This window comes from Mugil cephalus, chromosome 9, assembly GCF_022458985.1.
Source record: "Mugil cephalus isolate CIBA_MC_2020 chromosome 9, CIBA_Mcephalus_1.1, whole genome shotgun sequence".
Taxonomy (NCBI): Eukaryota; Metazoa; Chordata; class Actinopteri; order Mugiliformes; family Mugilidae; genus Mugil; species Mugil cephalus.
Window position 1 is genome coordinate 222,501 of NC_061778.1, and position 22,326 is coordinate 244,826.

The 22,326-nt window shown below is 46.7% G+C and overlaps 6 protein-coding genes and 1 non-coding gene across 7 annotated transcripts in view; 3 read left to right on the forward strand and 4 right to left on the reverse strand.

Moving 5' to 3' along the window:
• Positions 1-1,610, forward strand: part of abcf3 (ATP-binding cassette, sub-family F (GCN20), member 3) — an 8,163-nt gene extending 6,553 nt beyond the window's left edge. Inside the window, exons 18-21 of the mRNA XM_047594604.1 lie at positions 57-148; positions 581-713; positions 828-915; positions 1,156-1,610. Coding sequence (XP_047450560.1) covers positions 57-148; positions 581-713; positions 828-915; positions 1,156-1,314 — 472 coding nt within the window. The 3' untranslated portion in view covers positions 1,315-1,610. The remainder of the gene's footprint in view (positions 1-56; positions 149-580; positions 714-827; positions 916-1,155) is intronic.
• Positions 1,611-1,744: 134 nt separating this feature from the next.
• LOC125013728 lies at positions 1,745-7,748 on the reverse strand. The gene is made up of 5 exons (XM_047594619.1): positions 7,132-7,748; positions 5,116-5,645; positions 4,940-5,016; positions 2,867-3,118; positions 1,745-2,650 (listed from the first exon to the last, which is right to left on the reverse strand). Exons 2-5 carry the CDS (start codon positions 5,630-5,632, stop codon positions 2,396-2,398), a joined length of 1,101 nt encoding a protein of 366 aa, XP_047450575.1. The 5' UTR covers positions 5,633-5,645; positions 7,132-7,748; the 3' UTR covers positions 1,745-2,395.
• On the forward strand, positions 5,711-8,480 carry LOC125013740 (dual specificity protein phosphatase 14). The gene is made up of 3 exons (XM_047594638.1): positions 5,711-7,174; positions 7,778-8,096; positions 8,258-8,480. The coding sequence occupies exons 2-3, from the start codon at positions 7,786-7,788 to the stop codon at positions 8,466-8,468; spliced, it is 522 nt and encodes a 173-aa protein (XP_047450594.1). The 5' UTR covers positions 5,711-7,174; positions 7,778-7,785; the 3' UTR covers positions 8,469-8,480.
• Positions 8,481-8,553: 73 nt separating this feature from the next.
• On the reverse strand, positions 8,554-9,767 carry polr2d (RNA polymerase II subunit D). The gene is made up of 4 exons (XM_047594639.1): positions 9,482-9,767; positions 9,220-9,400; positions 8,950-9,045; positions 8,554-8,830 (listed from the first exon to the last, which is right to left on the reverse strand). Exons 1-4 carry the CDS (start codon positions 9,558-9,560, stop codon positions 8,752-8,754), a joined length of 435 nt encoding a protein of 144 aa, XP_047450595.1. The 5' UTR covers positions 9,561-9,767; the 3' UTR covers positions 8,554-8,751.
• A 2,227-nt stretch (positions 9,768-11,994) lies between these two features.
• trnag-ucc lies at positions 11,995-12,066 on the reverse strand. The gene has a single exon. It is a non-coding gene; the product is annotated as a tRNA-Gly (tRNA).
• Positions 12,067-12,774: 708 nt separating this feature from the next.
• On the reverse strand, positions 12,775-14,137 carry LOC125013734 (olfactory receptor 1038-like). The gene has a single exon (XM_047594624.1). It carries the CDS (start codon positions 14,078-14,080, stop codon positions 13,148-13,150), a length of 933 nt encoding a protein of 310 aa, XP_047450580.1. The 5' UTR covers positions 14,081-14,137; the 3' UTR covers positions 12,775-13,147.
• Positions 14,138-18,640: 4,503 nt separating this feature from the next.
• Positions 18,641-20,994, forward strand: LOC125013731 (P2Y purinoceptor 14-like). Its single transcript, XM_047594621.1, has 3 exons — positions 18,641-18,966; positions 19,048-19,310; positions 20,273-20,994. Exons 1-3 carry the CDS (start codon positions 18,886-18,888, stop codon positions 20,946-20,948), a joined length of 1,020 nt encoding a protein of 339 aa, XP_047450577.1. The 5' UTR covers positions 18,641-18,885; the 3' UTR covers positions 20,949-20,994.
• Positions 20,995-22,326: the final 1,332 nt, after the last annotated feature.

Consider the following 22,326-nt stretch of genomic DNA (forward strand, 5'->3'; position numbering starts at 1 on the left):
TGTGTTTACATGCCTCTGGTCCAATCAGATGACTGTGGTGTTGTATCTCTGACCAGGAACCTGAAGATCGGTTATTTCAGCCAGCACCACGTGGACCAGCTGGACCTGAATGTCTGCTCTGTGGAGCTACTGCTCAACAAGTTCCCTGGTAACCACGCCAACAGTAACCACACCCATAACAACAGTAACCACACCCATAACCACAGTAACCACACCAGCAGTATTTTGGTTTAGTTACCTTTTAGCCAGGTCCCGGTGAGATCAGGCATCTCTGTTACCAGGGTCACCTGGTCAAGATAGCAACAACACATTTACAGAAAGATGGAAACAACAAATAAACTGGAACATAATTAATTAACACTTGCATCCAGAAAACTGCACTGTTTCCATCAGAGCGTAAAATCCAGTCCCAGCTGTGAGGTTCCTAATGAAGTTCAGATTGAAGCTTTTTCCAAACATCTGAAGCCCAAAAGCCTAAAAGCTTTTTCTCTCAGTTCTGTTCTTATTTTTGGAAAAACCGCTGTGGCTTCCACACCGAGCTCTGATTGGCTGTTGTCGTCGTTGATGTGGTCATTCGCAGGTCGGACGGAGGAGGAGTACCGCCACCAGCTGGGAGGCTACGGTATCACTGGGGAGTTGGCCACAAGGCCGGTAGCAAGTCTGTCTGGAGGTCAGAAGAGTCGGGTGGCCTTCGCACAGATGACGATGCCATGGTAACGGGAGGATGATGATGATGATGATAACGATGAGGAGGATGATGATGATGATGATAACGATGATGATAACGATGAGGATGATGTTGTCATCGTCTTTTCTTTGTCCTTCAGTCCTAACTTCTACATCCTGGACGAGCCGACCAACCACCTGGACATGGAGACCATCGAGGCTCTGGCCAAAGCTCTCAACAAGTTCAAAGTTAGTCTCTACATTACCCACAATCCTCCTCTTTACATTACCCACAATCCTCTGTCCATAAGATAAGTCTTTATTTATGAGAGTCGTCTTCAGAAAATAACATGAATTAAATAATTAATGTTTGTTTCTAGTTGGAGCTGCAGGCGGGATTTTGTATATAACACTTTGTGCTGCACTTTGTATGACAAGTACTATAAGTAAAGTCAGTGATTGATCTTGACATGTGATGTCATGTTTCAGGGCGGAGTCATCCTGGTGTCACACGACGAGCGTCTGATCCGATTGGTCTGTAAGGAGCTGTGGGTTTGTGAAGCAGGAAGCGTCCGACGCATCGACGGCGGCTTTGACGAGTACCGGGACATCCTGCACCAGCAGTTCAAGAAGGAGGGCTACCTGTGAGGCCCCGCCCACTGCCGACTGACCACACCCACCTGTACCATAGCCACACCCCTCTCCACGCCATCAGCCACCAGAGCAGACCGGGAGACGCTTTCTTGTCTGGACTGTCTCGCCTGCTGCTCAGGTGACCCGCTGCGAGCTGATTGGTCGTCTGTGGTGGACCCTGGAGGCGGAGCCAGTCATCATGATGGACATGAGAGTTAAAAGGATCCGTTTGTTTTGTATCATTGAGCTTTTATCAGTTTTAAAGCGGCAGAGCGTCAAACGTCATCCAAATAAAAACATCACACCACGTGCCCAGTTTCAGCTTTTTTCATTCTGTTTGAATCAGCCAATCAGGGACCCCGGTCTGAAACGACCCTGGTGATGTCATCAGGAGAGAGGGGATGGAAAAAAAATGACCTTTGGTTCTTTAAGCTATGAAGCCAGAGGTTAATAGATTCATAGAAACGATGATCCTGGACCAGTGGTCACCATGGAGACCACTTCCTGGACCAGTGGTCACCATGGCGACCACTTCCTGGACCACAGACACCTACAGAATAAATGAAAAGTCAGTTTTTCTAACGTAAACTCTTCAGACGTTTGGTTGAAAGTTTTTTTTTTATTGAACAGGAGACGTCAGAGCTCAGAGTCATCACTTCTCTCTGTCTAAAAGGTGAGATGAGAAACATGAGTTTATTCATTTCATATCGTTAATTATTCTCATCAAATAAAATGACCTATAAAACATCTTATCTCAGCAAACACCCTCTGGGTTCTGGTCTCTAACATGATCCAGTCTTTTCTCTGTAAACATCTTGATTTCTGGTTTGTTCTAAATAAAGTCCAGATCCTCCTGAAGCTCATGTAGCTCCTGACTGAATCAATCATTCAGTGTTTGGAGAATATCTCTCCTCCTCTTCTTTCCACCATGTTCTCCTCTCTAAGCCTCTTAAAGTTCTCCTCCCTGCTCTCAGCACATCTCACTGCAGAACCTTCTTTAGGAACCTTTCACCTTTACCTCCATCCAGGAACAACCTCGAGGGAAACTCTTTGCTCTCAGAACCTTTAGGAATACGGGTCCAGGTCCTAGATGTCTCTACTGCTCTGGCGTCCATGCTGCCGATGTCTCTCGTGTCCTCTGTTTGACGCGGGGCAGGACGGCGTCCCTGTAGAAAACCTCCAGCTTGGACACCGTCTCCTCCCACAGCTCGGGGTCAAAATCCACTGGGACCACGGCCGTCTCCTCCAGCGTGAAGACGACCAGGTCGGCCTTCTCCAGACCCGTCACCGCCAGCTGACACTGGATCTGAGTGAAGTAGCTGTGGGACGTCTTCAGGCGGTAGGACGGAGGCTGGACAGGAGGACAGACAGGGGACAGAGGGGGTCAGCCTAGAGACATTTTACTTTATCACAAATGAATCTGACACAGGAGAGACCAGGGTCCATAGAGACCAAGTATCTCTAGAACCATCAGGTTCTGAAACATGGACCTGGTGGTCCTGGGCCTTCGCCCCCCAGCATCCTAGAGACTCTTCTGGTGGGTCAACCCAGTTCAGACTTGTCTCACCTGTCCGTCCTGGTGTCCATCCTGGTCCTGGATCTGCAGACAGAAGGCCTTGTCCTCTCTGCAGGCGTCCTCCACTCGTCTGTGTCTGTGTTTGTAGGGACACTTCACCTCCAGGCAGAGCAGCCGTCGGCCCGTCCTGTGATCCACCACGATGCCGTCAGGACTGGCAGCCAACCAGGGCCTCCGGGGGTCTATGAAGAGACCGCAGTCCAGGACCGAGACCGGCCGACCCAACGCTGAGGTCTTCAGCGCCTGAAGGGGGGACGATAAAAGAGACAATGTTGACCAGAGTGTGGAGAAGAACAGAAGGACCCAAAGAATAGTTTAACCCTTTACACTCATTGAGGTTCTGACCCCCCAGAGGAGGAGGACTGAGACAGAATCTGAACTGTGTCCCTGTTTACACCTGGAGAGTGGAGTCTAGGACTGATAATGGGTCTAGACCATCCATAGGGACAGAGGACAGGGACAAACAGGGTCAGAGTTTGTTATGAGGAGACGTAAAACGCCCAGTGTTCCCTCCTCAGAACTCCTCAGAGACCTTTAGTCCCACATCCAAGACTATGAAACCTGTGATCTCACTCCACAACAAAACGGTTCAACTAACAACACATTCAAAGGTTTTACTCCTGAACTGAGATTTCAAGATGCTGTAATACTTAAAGGAGGACAGAGATTCTAGGGATGAAGACACGGCTGCTTCAGACTTCACTATTGTTGTTGTTTGTGCGTTTCAGGCACAATTTCCTGCTCAGAAAGTCATAGAATCCTCACTAGGTCTGAAGAGTTTTCAAGATGGCCGCCCGCCTGCTCTTCCCTCTCTTCTGATTATTTGAGAGGAAAGAGAAAACCTCATTCCTCAGCTCAAACAAACGGTTGAGGACGATTCCTCTTGAGTCATCTCACCTCACAGTGACAGACATGATCTGCTTCCGTCTCCTCACAAAGCTGCAAAGCTTGCAGCTCTGCTGTTAATAAAGTTGGTTTTCACACTCGCATCCATCACCTCGTGGAACTCTGATGACGTTTTCTCTGACTTTCACAGTGGAGGACACAGTGTCCACTTAGCTTCTCAAGTATCTGCCTGATGCCTCTGTGATGTTCATCAGCTTCTCTGCAGCAGCTTCTTCGCGGCATTTTTCTAACTCTTGAAAAATTCCACCGGCTTCACTACGAGTTGGATGTTTCGTTTCAAGATGGCGCCTGAACTTTGACGGTGTCAGGTGGTGTTTCATTCCATAGCATTAGTCCACACTCTACACCCCTAGACTAAGCCTAGACTAACCCTGACTAACCCTAGACTCACCCTAGACTAACCCTGACTAACCCTAGACTAAGCCTAGACTCTAGACTAACCCTAGGCCCTAGACTAACTATAGACCAACCCTAGACTAACCCTAGACCAACCCTAGACTAACCCTAGACCCTAGACTAACCCTAGACTCTAGACTAACCCTAGACTAACCCTAGACCAACCCTAGACTAACCCTAGACCCTAGACTAACCCTAGACCAACCCTAGACTAACCCTAGACCCTAGACTAACCCTAGACTAACCCTAGACTCTAGACTAACCCTAGACCCTAGACTAACCCTAGACTAACCCTAGACTAACCCTAGACTCTAGACTAACCCTAGACCCTAGACTAACCCTAGGCCCTAGACTAACTATAGACCAACCCTAGACTAACCCTAGACCAACCCTAGACTAACCCTAGACCCTAGACTAACCCTAGACTCTAGACTAACCCTAGGCCCTAGACTAACCCTAGACCAACCCTAGACTAACCCTAGACTAACCCTAGACTAACCCTAGACCCTAGACTAACCCTAGACTCTAGACTAACCCTAGGCCCTAGACTAACCCTAGGCCCTAGACTAACTATAGACCAACCCTAGACTAACCCTAGACCCTAGACCAACCCTAGACTAACCCTAGACCCTAGACTAACCCTAGACCCTAGACTAACCCTAGACTCTAGACTAACCCTAGGCCCTAGACTAACCCTAGACCAACCCTAGACCCTGACTAACCCATTTCGTAACCCATCCCTACCCAGGAGACAAACCCTACCTGGTACCGCCGGACGGCCTCAGCCTCCATCTCTACCCCCCAGCTCATGGCTCTGGTCTGGACTCTGGGCCCCTCACCTGTGGAGTGGCTCAGGATGGTTATTGGATCTCACAGCAGCACCTGCGATAATTATTGTGTGAACCACCTGAGTCCAGGTATGAGGGGGCGTGGCCTACCTGTGACAGCAGCCAGGTAGGAGGAGGGCGGAGTCAAGCTCCTGCCGTTAACAAACTTGCAGTGAGCGATGCTGTGAGCCACAGAGGCCGTGATCCGGTTCTTCCTCCAGGCAAACCAGTCCGGGTTGGTTCTCTGTCCACGGGTCAGAACCTCCACGTCCTCCACCAGACCCCTGTCCATCTGGACCCCCAACCCCACAGGGACCGGCTCTGGTCTCTGTCCTCCATCTGGATCTGGTCTCGCAGCAGGAGTGGTTCTGTTGTTGGTGTCCTGGTTCTGGACTTCTTGAGGATCCGGCTTTGGTCTGGGAGGAGCTCTCTTAGGGTTCTGAGGAGGATCTGGATCTGGTCTCGCAGCAGGAGTGGTTCTGTTGGTGGTGTCCTGGTTCTGGATCCTCTGGGTTCTGTTGGTGGATGTAACTCCACCTCCTGTGGTCTGGATGGAGGGGTGGTATCTGACCTGAGGGAGGACCGGTCTCTGAGCCGGACCAGTCCTCTTGGGGTTCTGGTTCTGCATTGTGGTCTAAACCCTGGAAGAAAAACTGGTTCTGAATAAAATGAAGAAATCGACTGTTGTGATGTTTTGATCCGGATCAAACACTTGGATCTGATTTTTTCCTGCACGTCTACTTGTGTCATTACGGTACAGGACGAACCAACAAACTAAATAAGTAAGAAAGAAATATCTGGTGGGTTCTGGTTCACATTTTAAAATCTGGTTTCCTTCATATTTTTGCTAAAACTTTGTTTTGATTCTTGTTCACAAATTCCCTCATTAATACTGAACAATATTTCAAGTCATTTTACTTTTTATTTATCTTCTTAAAAGAGGACAAAAATATCACAGAGAAGACTTGTAAAAAAGAAAGTGCAGTGAAATGACTTGAGTCCTGGTTTAGATCCAGAAAGGTTTTAAAAAAGAAACTAAACTTGTTGAGTTATTTTGAGAAGACGTTTATATAAGAGGAAAATTAATCATAAACAACGAGCCTTGTTCTAAAGGTCTGAATGTGAGTAAACGGTCTGTGTCTGTGAAATAGTAATAACAGAATTAATGAGGTCATCGTGGTGAAATATGAAGGAAATCGGATTTAGAATCTGAACCAGAACCATTTTTGCTTTTGCTTTCCACCGAATAAACGTTTTTTGTTTGTTTGTTACGACACATTTTTATTCTTTGGTTTCAACCCAACATGACACCCTGCTCTTGTTTATTTTTTAAAATTGTTTAATTGTTTTATTGACTTTCTGAATTGTTTTATTGTTTTTTAATTGTTTTACTGCTTTTAATTGTTTGTCTTCTGTTCTTATTCTTATCTATGTGCAGCGCGTCGCTGTGGCTTTTTATAAAGTGCTCTATAAATAAAGTTGAGTTGAGAGACACGTGCTTTTTGGCCTGTCTCGGCACCTGTACCGTAAATGCAGAAGTAGACGCACAAGAAAACAAATCCGGATCAAACCGGTTTGGTCTGGAATTACGTCACAGTCCATTCATCTTTAGTGAGATTTAACGGTTCTTATTTCATCAAAAACAAACAAACGAAAGCAGCAGTTTCTGGTTCAGATAGTTTTTCATCAGATAACCCGGTTTCTTTCTTTCTGTTTTTGTTCACAGTATTAAAAATGTTCAGTATTAGTATTCAGTATCAGTATCTCTCTCTCTTTATCTCTCAGTGAAATGAAACTTACTTTATACTTTTACAAATCTGAACCACAATCCACCAAATAAACGTTTTGTTTATTTTTTTGAGACACGTGTTTCTTGGCCTGTCCCGGCACCCGTACCGTAACTTCAGACATAGACGCGCATGAAAAAAAAAACCTGAAAAAAACCACAGCTTAAGTTACCGCAGAAAATCAAGTTTAGTTTAAAAATAACGCGAAATAAAAACCAAATTGTCCTGAAAGTTGAGCTGTGACAGGAAACACCGAAGGTTCCGGGAACCACGGGGACGAAGGAGCCGTTAAAGTTTAGGAAAGTGAGGAATTCACGACCATTAAACTAGTTAAACTCACCTCTTCTCTCTCCAGGTCACTCTACCTGGACTTTACCTGACAGGTGAGTCCGTCTCTGCGGCCTCCAGCTAAAAACAGAAATAAATACTTAGTGATTAAATGTGAGCTGGTTCTGCTCCAGGTTTCTTCCTGTTAAAGGGAGTTTTTCCCTCAGGCTGCTCTGGAGGTTTCAGGCTGGTTTTTGTGAAGCGTCTTGAGACGATTTGTGTTGTTATTGGCGCTATATAAATAAAACTGAATTGAATAGAATTAAATCTGCTCCGTGAAAGCGGAAACGAGAGACTGGGTGCGACTCATCGTCCCGTGACTGATTCACAGCTGAGAGGAGGATGAGGAGGATGAAGGCGACGGTGTGAATTAAAACTCTTGAACTGAATTAATCCTCGTGTCCTGATGGAGACAAACGTGTCCTCTTCAAAAACGCCATCAAATAGCATAAATTAACATTTTTTATTTAAATAAATCTTTTAATCCCCTTCAGTCCTGATCATTAACAGTTTAATTAATTTCTGACTTTTAACCCTTTATGTTCCTCAATAAACTAAACTCAGATCAAGTCTCTGTCCTCCAGTCCACACGGTGGCGCTGTTTCCACATGGATACAGCTTTTATTATGATTGAGCTGTTGGTCTTGTTTGTCCCTCAGTGGACGTCATGCGGGTGTCCCAGGTGTCCCCTCGTCTCTACCTGTCTGACCTGGACTCGGCTCTGAAGACCAGCATCTTGACGTCCAGGAACATCTCGCTGGTCGTCAACGCCAGCGGCCTGGACACCGTCTCCTACCCGCCCCTGGACGGCCTGCAGGTCCTTCACGTCCCCGTCCAGGACCAGCCCCATGCCCCCCTCAGAGACTTCTTCCACCTCGTAGCGGACAGGATCCACCAGAACCGAACCGGCTCCACTCTGGTCCACTGCAGCGCCGGCAGGAGCCGCTCCCCGGCTCTGGTCATGGCCTACCTGATGAGGTACCACGGTCCGGTCTGACCGACAGAACCAGGGCCAAGACACAACCCCCCAGACCTGGTTGTCCCACATCTTGTTCCCTCTCAGACCCAGCTGTGATTCTGTTTTGATACACGGTTCTGATCTGGTTTTGGTTCAGACCTGATTCTGGTTGTGTCTGCAGATGTGAGGGTCTGAGCCTCTGTCAGGCTCATGGTCTGGTTCTGGAGCGGCGTCCATTCATCCGGCCCAACGCCGGGTTCTGGAGGCAACTCATGGAGTTCGAGTCCAGTCTTTTTGGCCGAAACACGGTTGCCATGGTGACAACGTCGGCCGGAGTCCTGCCCGCGGTTCTGGAGAACTCCCAGGGCCCAGGAACCTGTATCAACATCTGAGCCCACGGAGCCAAGATGGCAGCGCCCGTTTCTCATCGTAGGGCTTCACTTCTGAACAGAGACGTCGGCCATCTTGTTTTTTTTAATTTTATTATTTATAAACATGTTTGTTTACGTTTACATCAATTACAAAGTACTAAATCAAAGTGTTTCAAGATAAAAAATAAACGAACAGAGTAAAAAAAAAAAACAACAAAAAAAATGAGTTTATTGACAGAATAAGAACCAGCTGATCACAGGTAGGTTCCTGGTTCTGGTTCTGGTCCTGGTCCTGGTCCTGGTCTCAGTACTGGAAGCTCCTCTTGGTCTGGATGTCGTCCAGGATCTGCTGCAGCTCCTCGTCCTCGAAGCGTCCCTCCAAACTGAAGTCACAATAACTTTATTAAAACTTTATTAACGGGTAACTGGTTTATTATTACCTTAATTCACATGTAATTGTTTGTTCTCTATATTTATTAGCAGTTTTTAGCAGGAAACTAACCTGGGGATCAGAGCTTTGGCCTCTTCAGCAGCTTCAGGACACAGATTAGCTAAACTGGCTAATTCAAATTTATGGAGCTTCTTCTGTAGGAGGAGACTGAGGAGGGAGGGGGCGGAGTTAAAATCAACATATCATTAGACGGAGGTCACGTGACCACATAACTGTCAATCAGAATCAGGAAAAAAAATGAATTTCTCCCCGAAGCGCAATTAGGAGAGCGATAAATAAAGTTTTGAGGAGGGAGGGGTGAGGGTGCTGTGACGTCATCACCTGCGGACCGCTGTGATGGTCTCTCTGTTCTTGAAGCGGCTGAATCGCGCCGTGTAGTTCAGGGTCTTCATAAAAACCTCGGAAAGTTCCTGCTCGTCCTCAGCGCTCTCGTTCTGCTGCTTCCTGTGCTCCAGTAACATGTGAACCTCCGAGTTCAGCAGCGTCTCCGCGCTCTCGAACTCTACCCAGCAACAGACACACACATATCATACACACATCCACAAACCTTTATGCGTTACGAGATCTTTGTAAGAGCTGATACCTTTAGGAAACAGCAGCTGTGAAGCGTCTTCTTCGACATCTCCGACATGCGCAGAAGTTGCGCCGCTTCCCGTCGCCATGACACCGACAAACCCCGACTAGCGGCTCTTTGCCCCGGGGCCGCTCGGTGGCTCACACCGATACTCTCGGTGAAGCGTTAACGGAGACAATGAAGACGGAGAGAGGGTCCACAGAGTCCGGATACTTCAGAGAGTCCTGATACTTCAGAGCTCAGAGAGGCGCCATTCGGCCCCACAAAAACACTGAATCACTTCCGGGTCTGGAACAAGTGTTTCCGTCTTCTTCTTCTTCGTCTTCTTCTTCTTCTTCTTCTTCTTCTTCTTCTACTCATCAGTGTGTTGCTGCCCTCTGCTGCTACGAGTTATTACTATTATATATTTTTATTTTATTCATATATTTGCTAAGTGGACGACTTGCTAAGTTCACGGGAACAAATACGTTGTCTTTAATTCTAATTATTTTTTACAAGAACTTTAGCTTGTTTTCAGTAACAGATGATTTAAAATATATTTTCCCATTTCCTTGGTGCACTTTAAATACAATTATGAGAGTAGAAATATCACATGGAAACCTTGTAACGTGGAGGTGGAGGAAAACCACGAGTGCTATTGGCTTCAACGCAAAAAACAAGACTGCGTGAAGGGATTTATTATTTATTTATTTTCTTACCGTCACCGAAATCACGGCAAAGACAATGAGTCTGTGTGAAGTGATGAAGGAGTTGGAAGAAAATCAACAAGACTCCATCAACTCCATAAATGAAATAAAGGATCATCTGACCAACATCGCAAATACTTTACTGCAAATAAACGAGTCACTGAAACAGGTTGATGCACATCACAAATGTTAAATACATCTAATTAGAGCAAATTAAAATAAAAATGAAGTTTCTCACATTCCAGGAACCAGCTAATAGACAGACTGACTCTCTGTATAATCCTCTTTGTTGCATCTCGCGCTATTTGTGTATTGGTTGAATGAATCGTTCCCCGTTCACGCAACTTAAATTCATTGTGTGGTTTATTGCGATGTGGATCAAATGTATGAATTAAATTATGTTTGGCCCGAAATCCTGATTTAATCTGGGTTTGTTGGTGATGTCTGGATGGGAACTGGATGTAAACTGAGGCCAGAGAAATAATTTCATCCAACTCCGCCGCATCGGCTGTGAAAAGCCGCATGAGTCTCCAAACATCCAGGGAGGAAAGAAGATGATTATAAATCCACCGGGATGTTTTAGTGGAGGATGTTGGACTGATCCGATTAATTAACGCTCCTGAAAACGCACGGTTCTCAAAATCCTCCAATAACACGAGATAAGCATCAGTAGAGGACTCGAACTTTTCTTTTCAGGTTGTGTTTTATAACTTGTCATGTTAATTATTCGAAGTGTTTGTTAAACTACCGACTGAACAATATTATAAGAGACAATATATATATATTATATTAATATAATATATATATATAATAATGGTAACGTGTGAAGTTTGAGATGCTGCTGAACACTGGGTCTGGTTCTGTGTGTTTAAATGGTTCTACGTGTCTAAATGGTTCTATGTGTTTAAATGGTTCTACGTGTGGTTCCACTGGTCATCCATTAGACTTTGTGTGTAGCTCGGTCAGAGTTGTGCGTAACTTGACACACTTTTCTAAGCGCACGTACCAGTTGATAAAGGCCAGACTTTGCGTTGGAATGAGCTGACGCTTTCTTTGCTCACAGATCTGTTCCAGAACCAGGACTCCACCGAACCTCTGTGCAGAGCATCTACAAGCACCACTGCCCGGCACGGCCCGGTCCCACCCCGGTCCTACCCGGGTCCTACCCCCTGGTCCTACCCCGGTCCCACCCCCCGGTCCTACCCCCCGGTCCTACCCCCGGTCCCACCCCCGGGCGGAGGTACAGTGTGAAATGATGGACCTGGAGGCTGAACACAGACTGAACAGCAGCAGGAGTCTGGGATCATGGACTTCATTCCTTATGATGCATTGTTCATTCTGTTTACATTCACGTTTGCGCACTGATCCTTGCACTGGTGGTTTTTTATTTTATTTACCTTTTTATATTCTAAGATTATTAGTCAGGTTTTCTATGACAAGAAAACTCTTTGAATTCGTGCGATACCTTTCATCCACAACTGCATTGTTGCACACATGTGTATATTTATACACATATATATTTATACACATGTATATATTTATACACACATATATATTTATACACATGTATATATTTATACACGTATATATTTATAAGTTATTTTTCTTATGTGAATGCTGTCTTGTTTGTTATATATATAATGTATCTATTTTTATAATCTTATTTTTTTCGTACATATTACACCCATATGTGTCTGTCTGTCTCTGCTGCTGTTATCGAGGAGTATTTCCCCCATTATGGGATGAATAAAGTTCACCTTATCATTATTATGAAGAAAAATAAAACATAAATAAATAAATCCTTCAATAAACGTTTGAAACTGATTAAAAAGCATCTGCGTTGGCCGGGAATCGAACCCGGGTCAACTGCTTGGAAGGCAGCTATGCTAACCACTATACCACCAACGCTGTGTACGCATGACGCTCCCGCAGAGAATAAGAAGATCAGACTCATTCTGCTGCATCTTCTGTACTGATGATGTTTCAGTAACAGAATATTTAAACGTCTTAATGTCACCGAAGATAAAGCGCAGCTGCAGTTGATTTGTTCTCTAAAACTAAAATCTGGTGAGAACTGCTCCGCTGCGTCATGTATCTGTTCAGCCACTAGATGGCGACATTTCTACTTTATTCTACAAGATTTATCATCGATGATGAAAAATAATGTCCTTCCTCTCATTTTCTTTCCTCTTCTCTAAAAATGGCCCAAATAACTAATAAAATGATGCATCAGTGAGAAGGAAAAAGAAAGTTTTCTATATTTTATTTTTTATTCTATTTGTATTTGACTGCGTCTCCTTGTAAATGTGACTTTATTCCTTGAATTATTCCTTTTTCCTCTTTGAGACGTTCAGATTTGATGCTTTATTGTTTTTTGTGGTTCCTTTAAAATTAACTTAACACAAACGGATCAAACATCTTCTTAAAATATAAAATGTAGAGAAACATTAATGAGGTTAAAACTTATGAACCGTCTGAATAATAAAAGATGTTTAAAATAAATGTGTGAAGGTTTATTTCATTTTAATCTGAGATCATAATAAAGTATATAATACAATTAAATATATGATATTATCATATAATAATAAAGTACATAGAATATAGATTTTACATGGATATTATACAGATTTCATTTTCTTCTTCTGACCGTACATCAGATTTCTGTGAATCTCTAAACGAATTAAAGTAAAAACTCGGCCATTTGTTTTTAACCATTCAGGTAATGAAGCAAATAAAGTTTAATGAACATGAATCTCATCAATCGTCTGAATATTTGATTATTGTCCTTTAATTGTTTGGTTTCTCCCAGACTGACCGCTACACAAGAATAAAGATAAAAACTAAATAACGTGATGAAGTTCATGAGATGAATATATAAGTAAATGACTGAGCTCTGGATGATTTTAAGAACTCGAGTTAGTTCCTCTCTGACGTGTTAAAGAACGTTTCTCTGGAATAAAAGCATCTGTGAGCAGCGCTGAGACCTGAATCATTTGGCCGCGGCCCTGAGGTGTGCGATGGTCAGCAGGACGTCCCGTATCTTGGTGACGTTGAGGCCGTAGAGCAGAGGACTGGCCAGAGGTTGGCTGGTCAGCCAGTACAGGGAGAAGAAGATTCGCATGGCGTTGGGCAAACGGCTCATGTTGAACCTGCTCTGGATGATCTCAAAGAAACTCCCAGAGAAGAAGTTGAGCAGTGACACCAGGTGCGGCGTGCAGGTGCTGACGGCCTTCCTCCGGGTCAGTTTGGACCCGGTGCAGCAGACCCACAGGATCCGCATGTAGGTGTAGAGGATGAGGAGGAAGAGGCCGAAGATGACGGTGAAGATGTGCACCAGCCCAAACACACTGTAGGCGGTGGTGTCGGAGCACGACAGCCTCACGATGTAGAAGTTGTCGCAGTAAACCTTGTTGATGACGTTGCCACAGAGCTGCAGACGAACCGTCCAGCTGACAAAGACCATGTTGATGAAGAGCGGGTAGAGCCAGATCAGCGCCGTCAGGAAACCGACCCGCTTCAGCGTCATGAGCGCGTGGTAGCGCAGAGGGAAGCAGATGGCCAGGTAGCGGTCGTACGACATGATGGCTAAGGACAGAAACTCAATGCCGCCGTAAGAATAGAGGCAGTAAACCTGCAGGAAACAGAGCGGAGCAGGAACCGTGTGGAGGTCTGACAGGATCTGGACCAGGAGCGACGGGAACAAGCCTGTGCTGCCATACAGCTCATTCACAAACAGGCTGCACAGGAACATGTACATGGGCTCATGTAAGCTCCTGTTCACACAGATCACCAGCATCACAGCCACGTTCGCCGCCACGATCAGGACGTACAGCAGCAGGACGACCAGGAACAGCGGGAATCTGAAGAGTCCGGTGTCAGTGTAGCCAGAGAGAGTGAAGGAGGAAACCTGAGAGGAGTTCATGTTCAGTCACAGCCACATTCAGCAGCCAATAAAAACACAAACACATCATGATCTCAACACGACCCCCCCACCCAGCTCTGACACCGGCCGCCTCTTTTATCCTGCTCAGTCCGGCCTCTTCATCCTCCTCCTCCTCTTCCTCCTCCTCCTCCTCCTCCTCCTCTTCATCCTCCTCCTCCTCCTCCTCCTCCTCCTCCTCCTCTTCATCCTCCTCCTCCTCCTCCTCCTCACGCCAGACGTCATTAGTCTCAATTACTGAGGGAACACATATCTGGGAGTGAACAAACAACCACCTCAATAACAGCCTGGACTTTATTGGACATTTAACGTCTTCACGACTTTTTACATTTCTACATAAAAAAGACTCTAAACATCATGAAAGTCCAGAACTGTTCTCCTCAACTGGTCCAATGTTCCTTGGAACTAGATGTGTAACCACATCTACGCAGCCGACACACAAACACACGTAACCACAACACCCGGGGCTGTGAACACATACAGGTGCTGAGGACGTGCATCGAACAAATCAACGAGCGGATGCATCAGAATTTTCTTCAGCTAAATGAAGATAAAAGTGAAGAACCACATGGAGTCAGTCACTGGGTCAGACTAGACCAGAAACCTGGATCCTATCAGTCCAGTTCTGCCTGGTGCTGAATGATTCAGGTCCAAAATACATTTGTGATCTGCTGCTACGTTAGGAGACGTCCAGACCTCGTAGATCGTCTGTTTTCTGTCCCCGGAGTTAAACCTGAACAAGAAGAAGCAGCTTTTAGTTAAATCAGAAAACTCTCTGCTGCTGCTTCATGTTCAGTCTGTTTGATTAATAACTTCCACTGAACTTTTATCTTCTCTCACTTTACCTTTTAATTTGATCTTTAAAGTTTGGTTTCAATAATCGTGTGTTTCTTTATTTTAATATCATTGTAGCTTGTTTTTAGTGTAAACCATTTTGAGCTGTGTGTGTTTAACAAACTCACTGGTGGTTTCCTCTGGTTAACGCTTGGTTTGAGTTCTTGCTCAAAGTTTGACGTCAGGAAATACGAAGCTACTGGGAACAGCTAGTTAGCTTAGCTTAGCATAAAGATGTAAAAGAGAGGTCCAATGATCCTGGTTCATTATAACCTTCAGATGTAGAGATTAATCCATGAAGACCAGGGAGGGTTCCAGCATGTATGCTAAACTAAGCTAAGCTATGCTTAACTAAACTAAGCTATGCTAAATTTTATTTTTTTTTCTTCTTCTTCTACTACAGAATCTCCCGCCGCCTGTCGCAGGCCCAGCAGAGGCAGCCGGCGTCCTCCGGCTCCAAGAAGCTGGAAAAGTCTCAGAGGAACATGCTGGTGCTGGTCAGCGTCTTCTGCGTTTGCTTCATCCCCTACCACCTGCTCCGCATCCCCTACGCCTTCATGGAGGGATGGCACTGCTCGGAGAGCCTGGAGATCCTGAAGAGGTTGTCCATCGTTCTGTCTGTCTTCAACGTCTGCCTGGACCCCCTCATCTACTTCATTTTCTGTAAGACCTTCCGGGCTCAGCTGAACCTGAGAAGAATGTTTTCTGTCAGACCACCACGTTCTGACGTCATCAACCAGCCCTCATCGTCTTCAGGAACCAGAGCTCCTCAAGATCTTGATTGTACCTCCACTTCGTGTCCATGAATGGGACTGAAGACAAGGACATAGATACTTTGGTCAGTACCCCATACTCCCTCACACAGAGCAGCCCCTGCCCCTACCACCACCATGCAAACCCATGATCCTATTCTGTAAATACAGGGATCATTGTTTCCAGACTCCTTGGAGTGACCGTAAGATTTCCTCATATTTGGGACACACCCTCTGGTTTTTGCGACCCACTTTCCTTCACCACCATGTCAACCAACAGGTTCTTAAGTCAGTGCCTCTGAAGTTAAGGAATTTAACATGACCTCAGACTGAACTTCATGTTATCCAGACCACACGGACCAAACTCGTGCTCCTTTGGTTGTAGGGACTGAATGGCACTGAGCAAGGGGCCATCTGCCCCATACTCCCGGAGCACCCCCCACAGGATGCCCCTGGGGACACGGTCGTAGGCCTTCTCCAAATCCATAAAACACATGTGGACCGGTTGGGCAAACTCCCATTTCCTCTCCAGCACCCTAGCGAAGGTAAAGAGCTGATCCATGGTTCCACAGCCGGGATGAAAACCACATTGTTCCTCCTCGATCTGAGGTTCAACCATTGATCGGACCCTCTTTTCCAGCACCTTGGTGTAGACTTTCCCAGGGAGGCTGAGGAGTGTGATCCCCTATAGTTGGAACACACCCTCTGGTCCCCTTTCTTAAAGATGGGAACCACCTCCCCGGTCTGCCACTCCAGAGGCACTGCCCCCGATGACCATGTAATGTTGTAGAGTTGTGTCAACCAAGACAGTCTTACAACATCCAGAGCCTTGAGATACCCAGGGCGGATCTCATCCTCTCCTGGGGCTTTGCCGCCAGGTAGATGTTTCACTACCTCAGCGACTTCTGCCCCAGAGATCGGACGGTCCAACCCCGTCCCTCTGGCTCTGTTTCCTCTATGGAATAGATTAGTGGGATTGAGGAGCTCCTCAAAGTATTCCTTCCACTGCCGGACAATAGTCCGAGGAGACGTCAGCACCGAACACGGTGTGGGCAAGTTACCGTCTTCCGCCCCTGAGACGCCGGATGGTTTGCTAGAACCTCTATGGAGCCGATCGATAGTCTTCTTCCATGGCTTTACCGAACTCCTCCCATACAGAGTTTTTGCCTCAGCGACTGCCCTGGCCGCAGACTGTTTAGCCATCCGGTATCCGGTAGAGCAGAACATGGCCCATTTGGACTCGATGCCCAGGTCTCCAAAAAGGGCGGGTAATCTGAACTGCTGTTCGGCGCGTATGCGCAAACAACAGTCAGGACCTGTTTCCCGACCCGAAGGTGCAGGGGAGCAACCCTTTCGTCCATCCGGTTGAGCTCCAACATACAGGCAAAGAGTCTTGTGGCAAGCAAAAAGCCCACCCCAGCCCTCCGCCTCTCACCCGGAGCAACCCCAGCAAAGAAGAAAGTCCAGCCCCTCTCAAGGACTTGGGTTCCGGAGCCGATGCTGTGTGTTGAGGAGAGGCCAACTCTAGTCGAAAACGCTGCACCTCCTCCACAAGCTCCGGCTCCGGCTCCTTCCCCACCAGAGAGGTGACCTTCCATGTCCCAAAAGCCAGTTTCCATAACCAAGGATCAGACCGACAAGGCCCCCGCCTTGGTCTGCCGCCCAATCCACACTGCACCGGACCATCCCTGGACCTCCAGCGGGAGTTCATGTTCAGTCAGAGCCACATTCAGCAGCCAATAAAAACACAAACACATCATGATCTCAACACGACCCCCCCACCCAGCTCTGACACCAGCCGCCTCTTTTATCCTGCTCAGTCCAGCCTCTTCATCCTCTTCATCCTCCTCCTCCTCCTCCTCCTCCTCTTCATCCTCCTCATCCTCCTCATCCTCCTCCTCCTCCTCCTCCTCCTCATCCTCCTCCTCCTCCTCCTCCTCCTCCTCCTCCTCTTCATCCTCCTCCTCCTCCTCCTCACGCCAGACGTCATTAGTCTCAATTACTGAGGGAACACATATCTGGGAGTGAACAAACAACCACCTCAATAACAGCCTGGACTTTATTGGACATTTAACGTCTTCACGACTTTTTACATTTCTACATAAAAAAGACTCTAAACATCATGAAAGTCCAGAACTGTTCTCCTGAACTGGTCCAATGTTCCTTGGAACTAGATGTGTAACCACATCTACGCAGCCGACACACAAACACACGTAACCACAACACCCGGGGCTGTGAACACATACAGGTGCTGAGGACGTGCATCGAACAAATCAACGAGCGGATGCATCAGAATTTTCTTCAGCTAAATGAAGATAAAAGTGAAGAACCACATGGAGTCAGTCACTGGGTCAGACTAGACCAGAAACCTGGATCCTATCAGTCCAGTTCTGCCTGGTGCTGAATGATTCAGGTCCAAAATACATTTGTGATCTGCTGCTACGTTAGGAGACGTCCAGACCTCGTAGATCGTCTGTTTTCTGTCCCGGAGTTAAACCTGAACAAGAAGAAGCAGCTTTAGGTTAAATCAGAAAACTCTCTGCTGCTGCTTCATGTTCAGTCTGTTTGATTAATACCTTCCACTGAACTTTTATCTTCTCTCACTTTACCTTTTAATTTGATCTTTAAAGTTTGGTTTCAATAATCGTGTGTTTCTTTATTTTAATATCATTGTAGCTTGTTTTTAGTGTAAACCATTTTGAGCTGTGTGTGTTTAACAAACTCACTGGTGGTTTCCTCTGGTTAACGCTTGGTTTGAGTTCTTGCTCAAAGTTTGACGTCAGGAAATACGAAGCTACTGGGAACAGCTAGTTAGCTTAGCTTAGCATAAAGATGTAAAAGAGAGGTCCAATGATCCTGGTTCATTATAACCTTCAGATGTAGAGATTAATCCATGAAGACCAGGGAGGGTTCCAGCATGTATGCTTAACTAAGCTAAGCTATGCTAAACTAAGTTAAGCTATGCTAAACTGTTTTTTTTTTTTTTTTTTTCTTGCCTGTGCATTGTTCTGAGGTACTTTTTATCTCTAATTATAATCACTGATGAGAACTGCTGCTCTGAGGTTTCGGTTAAAGTCTTTCTCTGTCACTTCCTCTCTGATTGGTTCTGTTGTTCAGGTCGATGAGGTTTGACTTCATTTTAGCTTCGTCACCTTAGTCGGATACACAACTTCCTTGAACCAGTCCTCAGGAACCAACAAGATGAACAACAGTGAGTGCCGTGATGTGGTCGTCATGTCACAGACTCATGCCTTGGCTGTGGTCTACAGCCTGGTGTTCCTGGTGAGCCTCCATCCTTCTACCTGAGGAAACACCTTCAGGATGTAGCTGCCAGCTCACCCTCTGTCCTTGTCTCCTCTGCAGGTCGGTTTGCTGCTCAACGGTTTCACCCTGAAGGTTTTTTTCTGCAGATCTCAGCAGCAGCAGAGGTCGAGCAGCCTCAGCATCTACCTGAAGAACCTGGTGGCTGCAGACTTCCTCACCTGCCTCTGTCTGCCCATCAGGATCATCAACTATGAGAGCAGCTCCGTCCCCGTCCATCATGTCTTCTGCAGCTTCGGAGCCTCCGTCTTCTACCTCAACATGTACGCCAGCATCCTGTTCATCGGGTACATCGCAGCCAACAGGTAGGACTCTGAAGGCAGGTCTGTTCTTCAGGACGGTTTCTGAGGGTTTGTACTGTGCTTGTAGAACTTGAAAAGACAAGATTATATATAGAACAGAATAGAATAGAATAGAATAGAATAGAATAGAATAGAATAGAAAACCTCTAGTTGTCCCTCAGTGGGGAAATTGTGGTTTGCAACAGCAGCATAGTGCAGAAAAGTAAAATATAAATAATAAGATTAAAAAAGTAGAATAGAAACAGAAACAGAAAAATAGAAACAATATACAATTCTTGGCATATGTACAAAAAGTAGTGTATTGCAACAGAAAGTGATTGGATTGTGACGCAAAGTATTACATGACAAACCGAAAGTGTTGAATTGCACAACCGATAGAGGAAGAGATGGTAGAGCTGCTCTGTCCCTTTATATATATATATAAATATATGTATACATGGTGCACTTAGCAGGAAAACCACATTGTTCTGGTGATGCATGCTTCAGATGAGAGGATGTGGTGATGATGTGTTTCAAACATGTTACAGAACAGAGAAGCTCCTTCAGTCACTTATTAAAACAACTCAAACAAGGTGCATCCAAACACCTTTCACCGTGCTCCACTTCTTCCACATGTTGTTATGTCACATCCTTAGATTTGAATATGATGCCACCAGCTTGGTCCAGCTGTCACCCATTCCTTTCTCCAGCTCTCCCCAGCTCTTCAGGTTGGATGTGAGACCATGTTTAGATCTTTCCACAGGTACAGAGTCTGATTCTAGACTGGACTCTGGGACACTCAGGGACATCCTGAAGCCGCTCTGTCCTTCCATATGTTGATCTCCTGCTGCGTTTTAACGCACATGCACGAACATGTATGCTACCAGTGGACATCGATGCTCTGGATTTTTCTCATTAAAACGTCACCAAGTTCCTTCCAGCTGATGAACTCTGAGTTGAAGGTGTGTTTCCTGTCTTCTCTGCAGGTATCTGAAGATTGTCCATCCTCTAGGAACCCACGTCCTGCAGAAGGTCCGAGCCGCTCGCATCCTCTCCATGGTAACCTGGGGTTTTCTCCTGGCCATGACAGCCACCTACATCCTGATGTCTCACCTCAGCCAGGGACCACAGGACTCCGACATAGTGAGCTGTGAGGCCATGCACAATGAACATCTGAGCGTCCTCTACAAAGTCATCCACTCCTGCTCCGCCGCCGTCTTCCTGCTCGTCCTCGTGTCTCTGGTCTTCTTCTACTACAGAATCTCCCGCCGCCTGTCGCAGGCCCAGCAGAGGCAGCCGGCGTCCTCCGGCTCCAAGAAGCTGGAAAAGTCTCAGAGGAACATGCTGGTGCTGGTCAGCGTCTTCTGCGTTTGCTTCATCCCCTACCACCTGGTCCGCATCCCCTACGCCTTCATGGAGGGATGGCACTGCTTGGAGAGCCTGGAGATCCTGAAGAGGTTGTCCATCATTCTGTCTGTCCTCAACGTCTGCCTGGACCCCCTCATCTACTTCATTTTCTGTAAGACCTTCCGGGCTCAGCTGAACCTGAGAAGAATGTTTTCTGTCAGACCACCACGTTCTGACGTCATCAACCAGCCCTCATCGTCTTCAGGAACCAGAGCTCCTCAAGATCTTGATTGTACCTCCACTTCGTGTCCATGAATGGGACTGAAGACAAGGACATAGATACTTTGGTCAGTACCCCATACTCCCTCACACAGAGCAGCCCCTGCCCCTACCACCACCATGCAAACCCATGATCCTATTCTGTAAATACAGGGATCATTGTTTCCAGACTCCTTGGAGTAACCGTAAGATTTCCTCATATTTGGGACACACCCTCTGGTTTTTGCGACCCACTTTCCTTCACCACCATGTCAACCAACAGGTTCTTAAGTCAGTGCCTCTGAAGTTAAGGAATTTAACATGACCTCAGACTGAACTTCATGTTCTCCAGACCACACGGACCAAACTCGTGCTCCTTTGGTTGTAGGGACTGAATGGCACTGAGCAAGGGGCCATCCACCCCATACTCCCGGAGCACCCCCCACAGGATGCCCCTGGGGACACGGTCGTAGGCCTTCTCCAAATCCATAAAACACATGTGGACCGGTTGGGCAAACTCCCATTTCCTCTCCAGCACCCTAGCGAAGGTAAAGAGCTGATCCATGGTTCCACAGCCGGGATGAAAACCACATTGTTCCTCCTTGATCTGAGGTTCAACCATTGATCGGACCCTCTTTTCCAGCACCTTGGTGTAGACTTTCCCAGGAGGCTGAGGAGTGTGATCCCCTATAGTTGGAACACACCCTCTGGTCCCCTTTCTTAAAGATGGGAACCACCACCCCGGTCTGCCACTCCAGAGGCACTGCCCCCGATGACCATGTAATGTTGTAGAGTTGTGTCATCCAAGACAGCCCTACAACATCCAGAGCCTTGAGATACCCAGGGCGGATCTCATCCTCTCCTGGGGCTTTGCCGCCAGGTAGATGTTTCACTACCTCAGCGACTTCTGCCCCAGAGATCGGACGGTCCTACCCCGTCCCTCTGGCTCTGTTTCCTCTATGGAATAGATTAGTGGGATTGAGGAGCTCCTCAAAGTATTCCTTCCACTGCGGACAATAGTCCGAGGAGACGTCAGCACCGAACACGTGTGGGCAAGTTACCGTCTTCCGCCCTGAGACGCCGGATGGTTTGCTAGAACCTCTATGGAGCCGATCGATAGTCTTCTTCCATGGCTTTACCGAACTCCTCCCATACAGAGTTTTTGCCTCAGCGACTGCCCTGGCCGCAGACTGTTTAGCCATCCGGTATCCGGTAGAGCAGAACATGGCCCATCCGGACTCGATGCCCAGGTCTCCAAAAAGGGCGGGTGCTCTGAACTGCTGTTCGGCGCGTATGCGCAAACAACAGTCAGGACCCGTTTCCCGACCCGAAGGTGCAGGGGAGCAACCCTTTCGTCCATCCGGTTGAGCTCCAACATACAGGCAAAGAGTCTTGTGGCAAAAAGCCCACCCCAGCCCTCTGCCTCTCACCCGGA

What these genes read in the sequence shown, in the direction of transcription:
- LOC125013728 (XM_047594619.1), bottom strand. Translation starts at nt 5,632, where the DNA reads ATGCAGAACCAGAACCCCAAGAGGACTGGTCCGGCTCAGAGACCGGTC. An exon ending in AGGCCGTCCGGCGGTACCAG is followed by an intron (nt 3,119 to 4,939) that starts GTAGGGTTTGTC and finishes TCCCCCCTTCAG; the next exon opens with GCGCTGAAGACCTCAGCGTT. An exon ending in ATGGACACCAGGACGGACAG is followed by an intron (nt 2,651 to 2,866) that starts GTGAGACAAGTC and finishes CCTCCTGTCCAG; the next exon opens with CCTCCGTCCTACCGCCTGAA.
- LOC125013740 (XM_047594638.1), top strand. Translation starts at nt 7,786, where the DNA reads ATGCGGGTGTCCCAGGTGTCCCCTCGTCTCTACCTGTCTGACCTGGAC. An exon ending in GTCATGGCCTACCTGATGAG is followed by an intron (nt 8,097 to 8,257) that starts GTACCACGGTCC and finishes TTGTGTCTGCAG; the next exon opens with ATGTGAGGGTCTGAGCCTCT.
- polr2d (XM_047594639.1), bottom strand. Translation starts at nt 9,560, where the DNA reads ATGGCGACGGGAAGCGGCGCAACTTCTGCGCATGTCGGAGATGTCGAA. An exon ending in ACCATCACAGCGGTCCGCAG is followed by an intron (nt 9,046 to 9,219) that starts GTGATGACGTCA and finishes CTCCCTCCTCAG; the next exon opens with TCTCCTCCTACAGAAGAAGC. An exon ending in GCCAAAGCTCTGATCCCCAG is followed by an intron (nt 8,831 to 8,949) that starts GTTAGTTTCCTG and finishes TTGTGACTTCAG; the next exon opens with TTTGGAGGGACGCTTCGAGG.
- LOC125013734 (XM_047594624.1), bottom strand. Translation starts at nt 14,080, where the DNA reads ATGAACTCCTCTCAGGTTTCCTCCTTCACTCTCTCTGGCTACACTGAC.
- LOC125013731 (XM_047594621.1), top strand. Translation starts at nt 18,886, where the DNA reads ATGAACAACAGTGAGTGCCGTGATGTGGTCGTCATGTCACAGACTCAT. An exon ending in TCTACAGCCTGGTGTTCCTG is followed by an intron (nt 18,967 to 19,047) that starts GTGAGCCTCCAT and finishes TCTCCTCTGCAG; the next exon opens with GTCGGTTTGCTGCTCAACGG. An exon ending in GGGTACATCGCAGCCAACAG is followed by an intron (nt 19,311 to 20,272) that starts GTAGGACTCTGA and finishes TCTTCTCTGCAG; the next exon opens with GTATCTGAAGATTGTCCATC.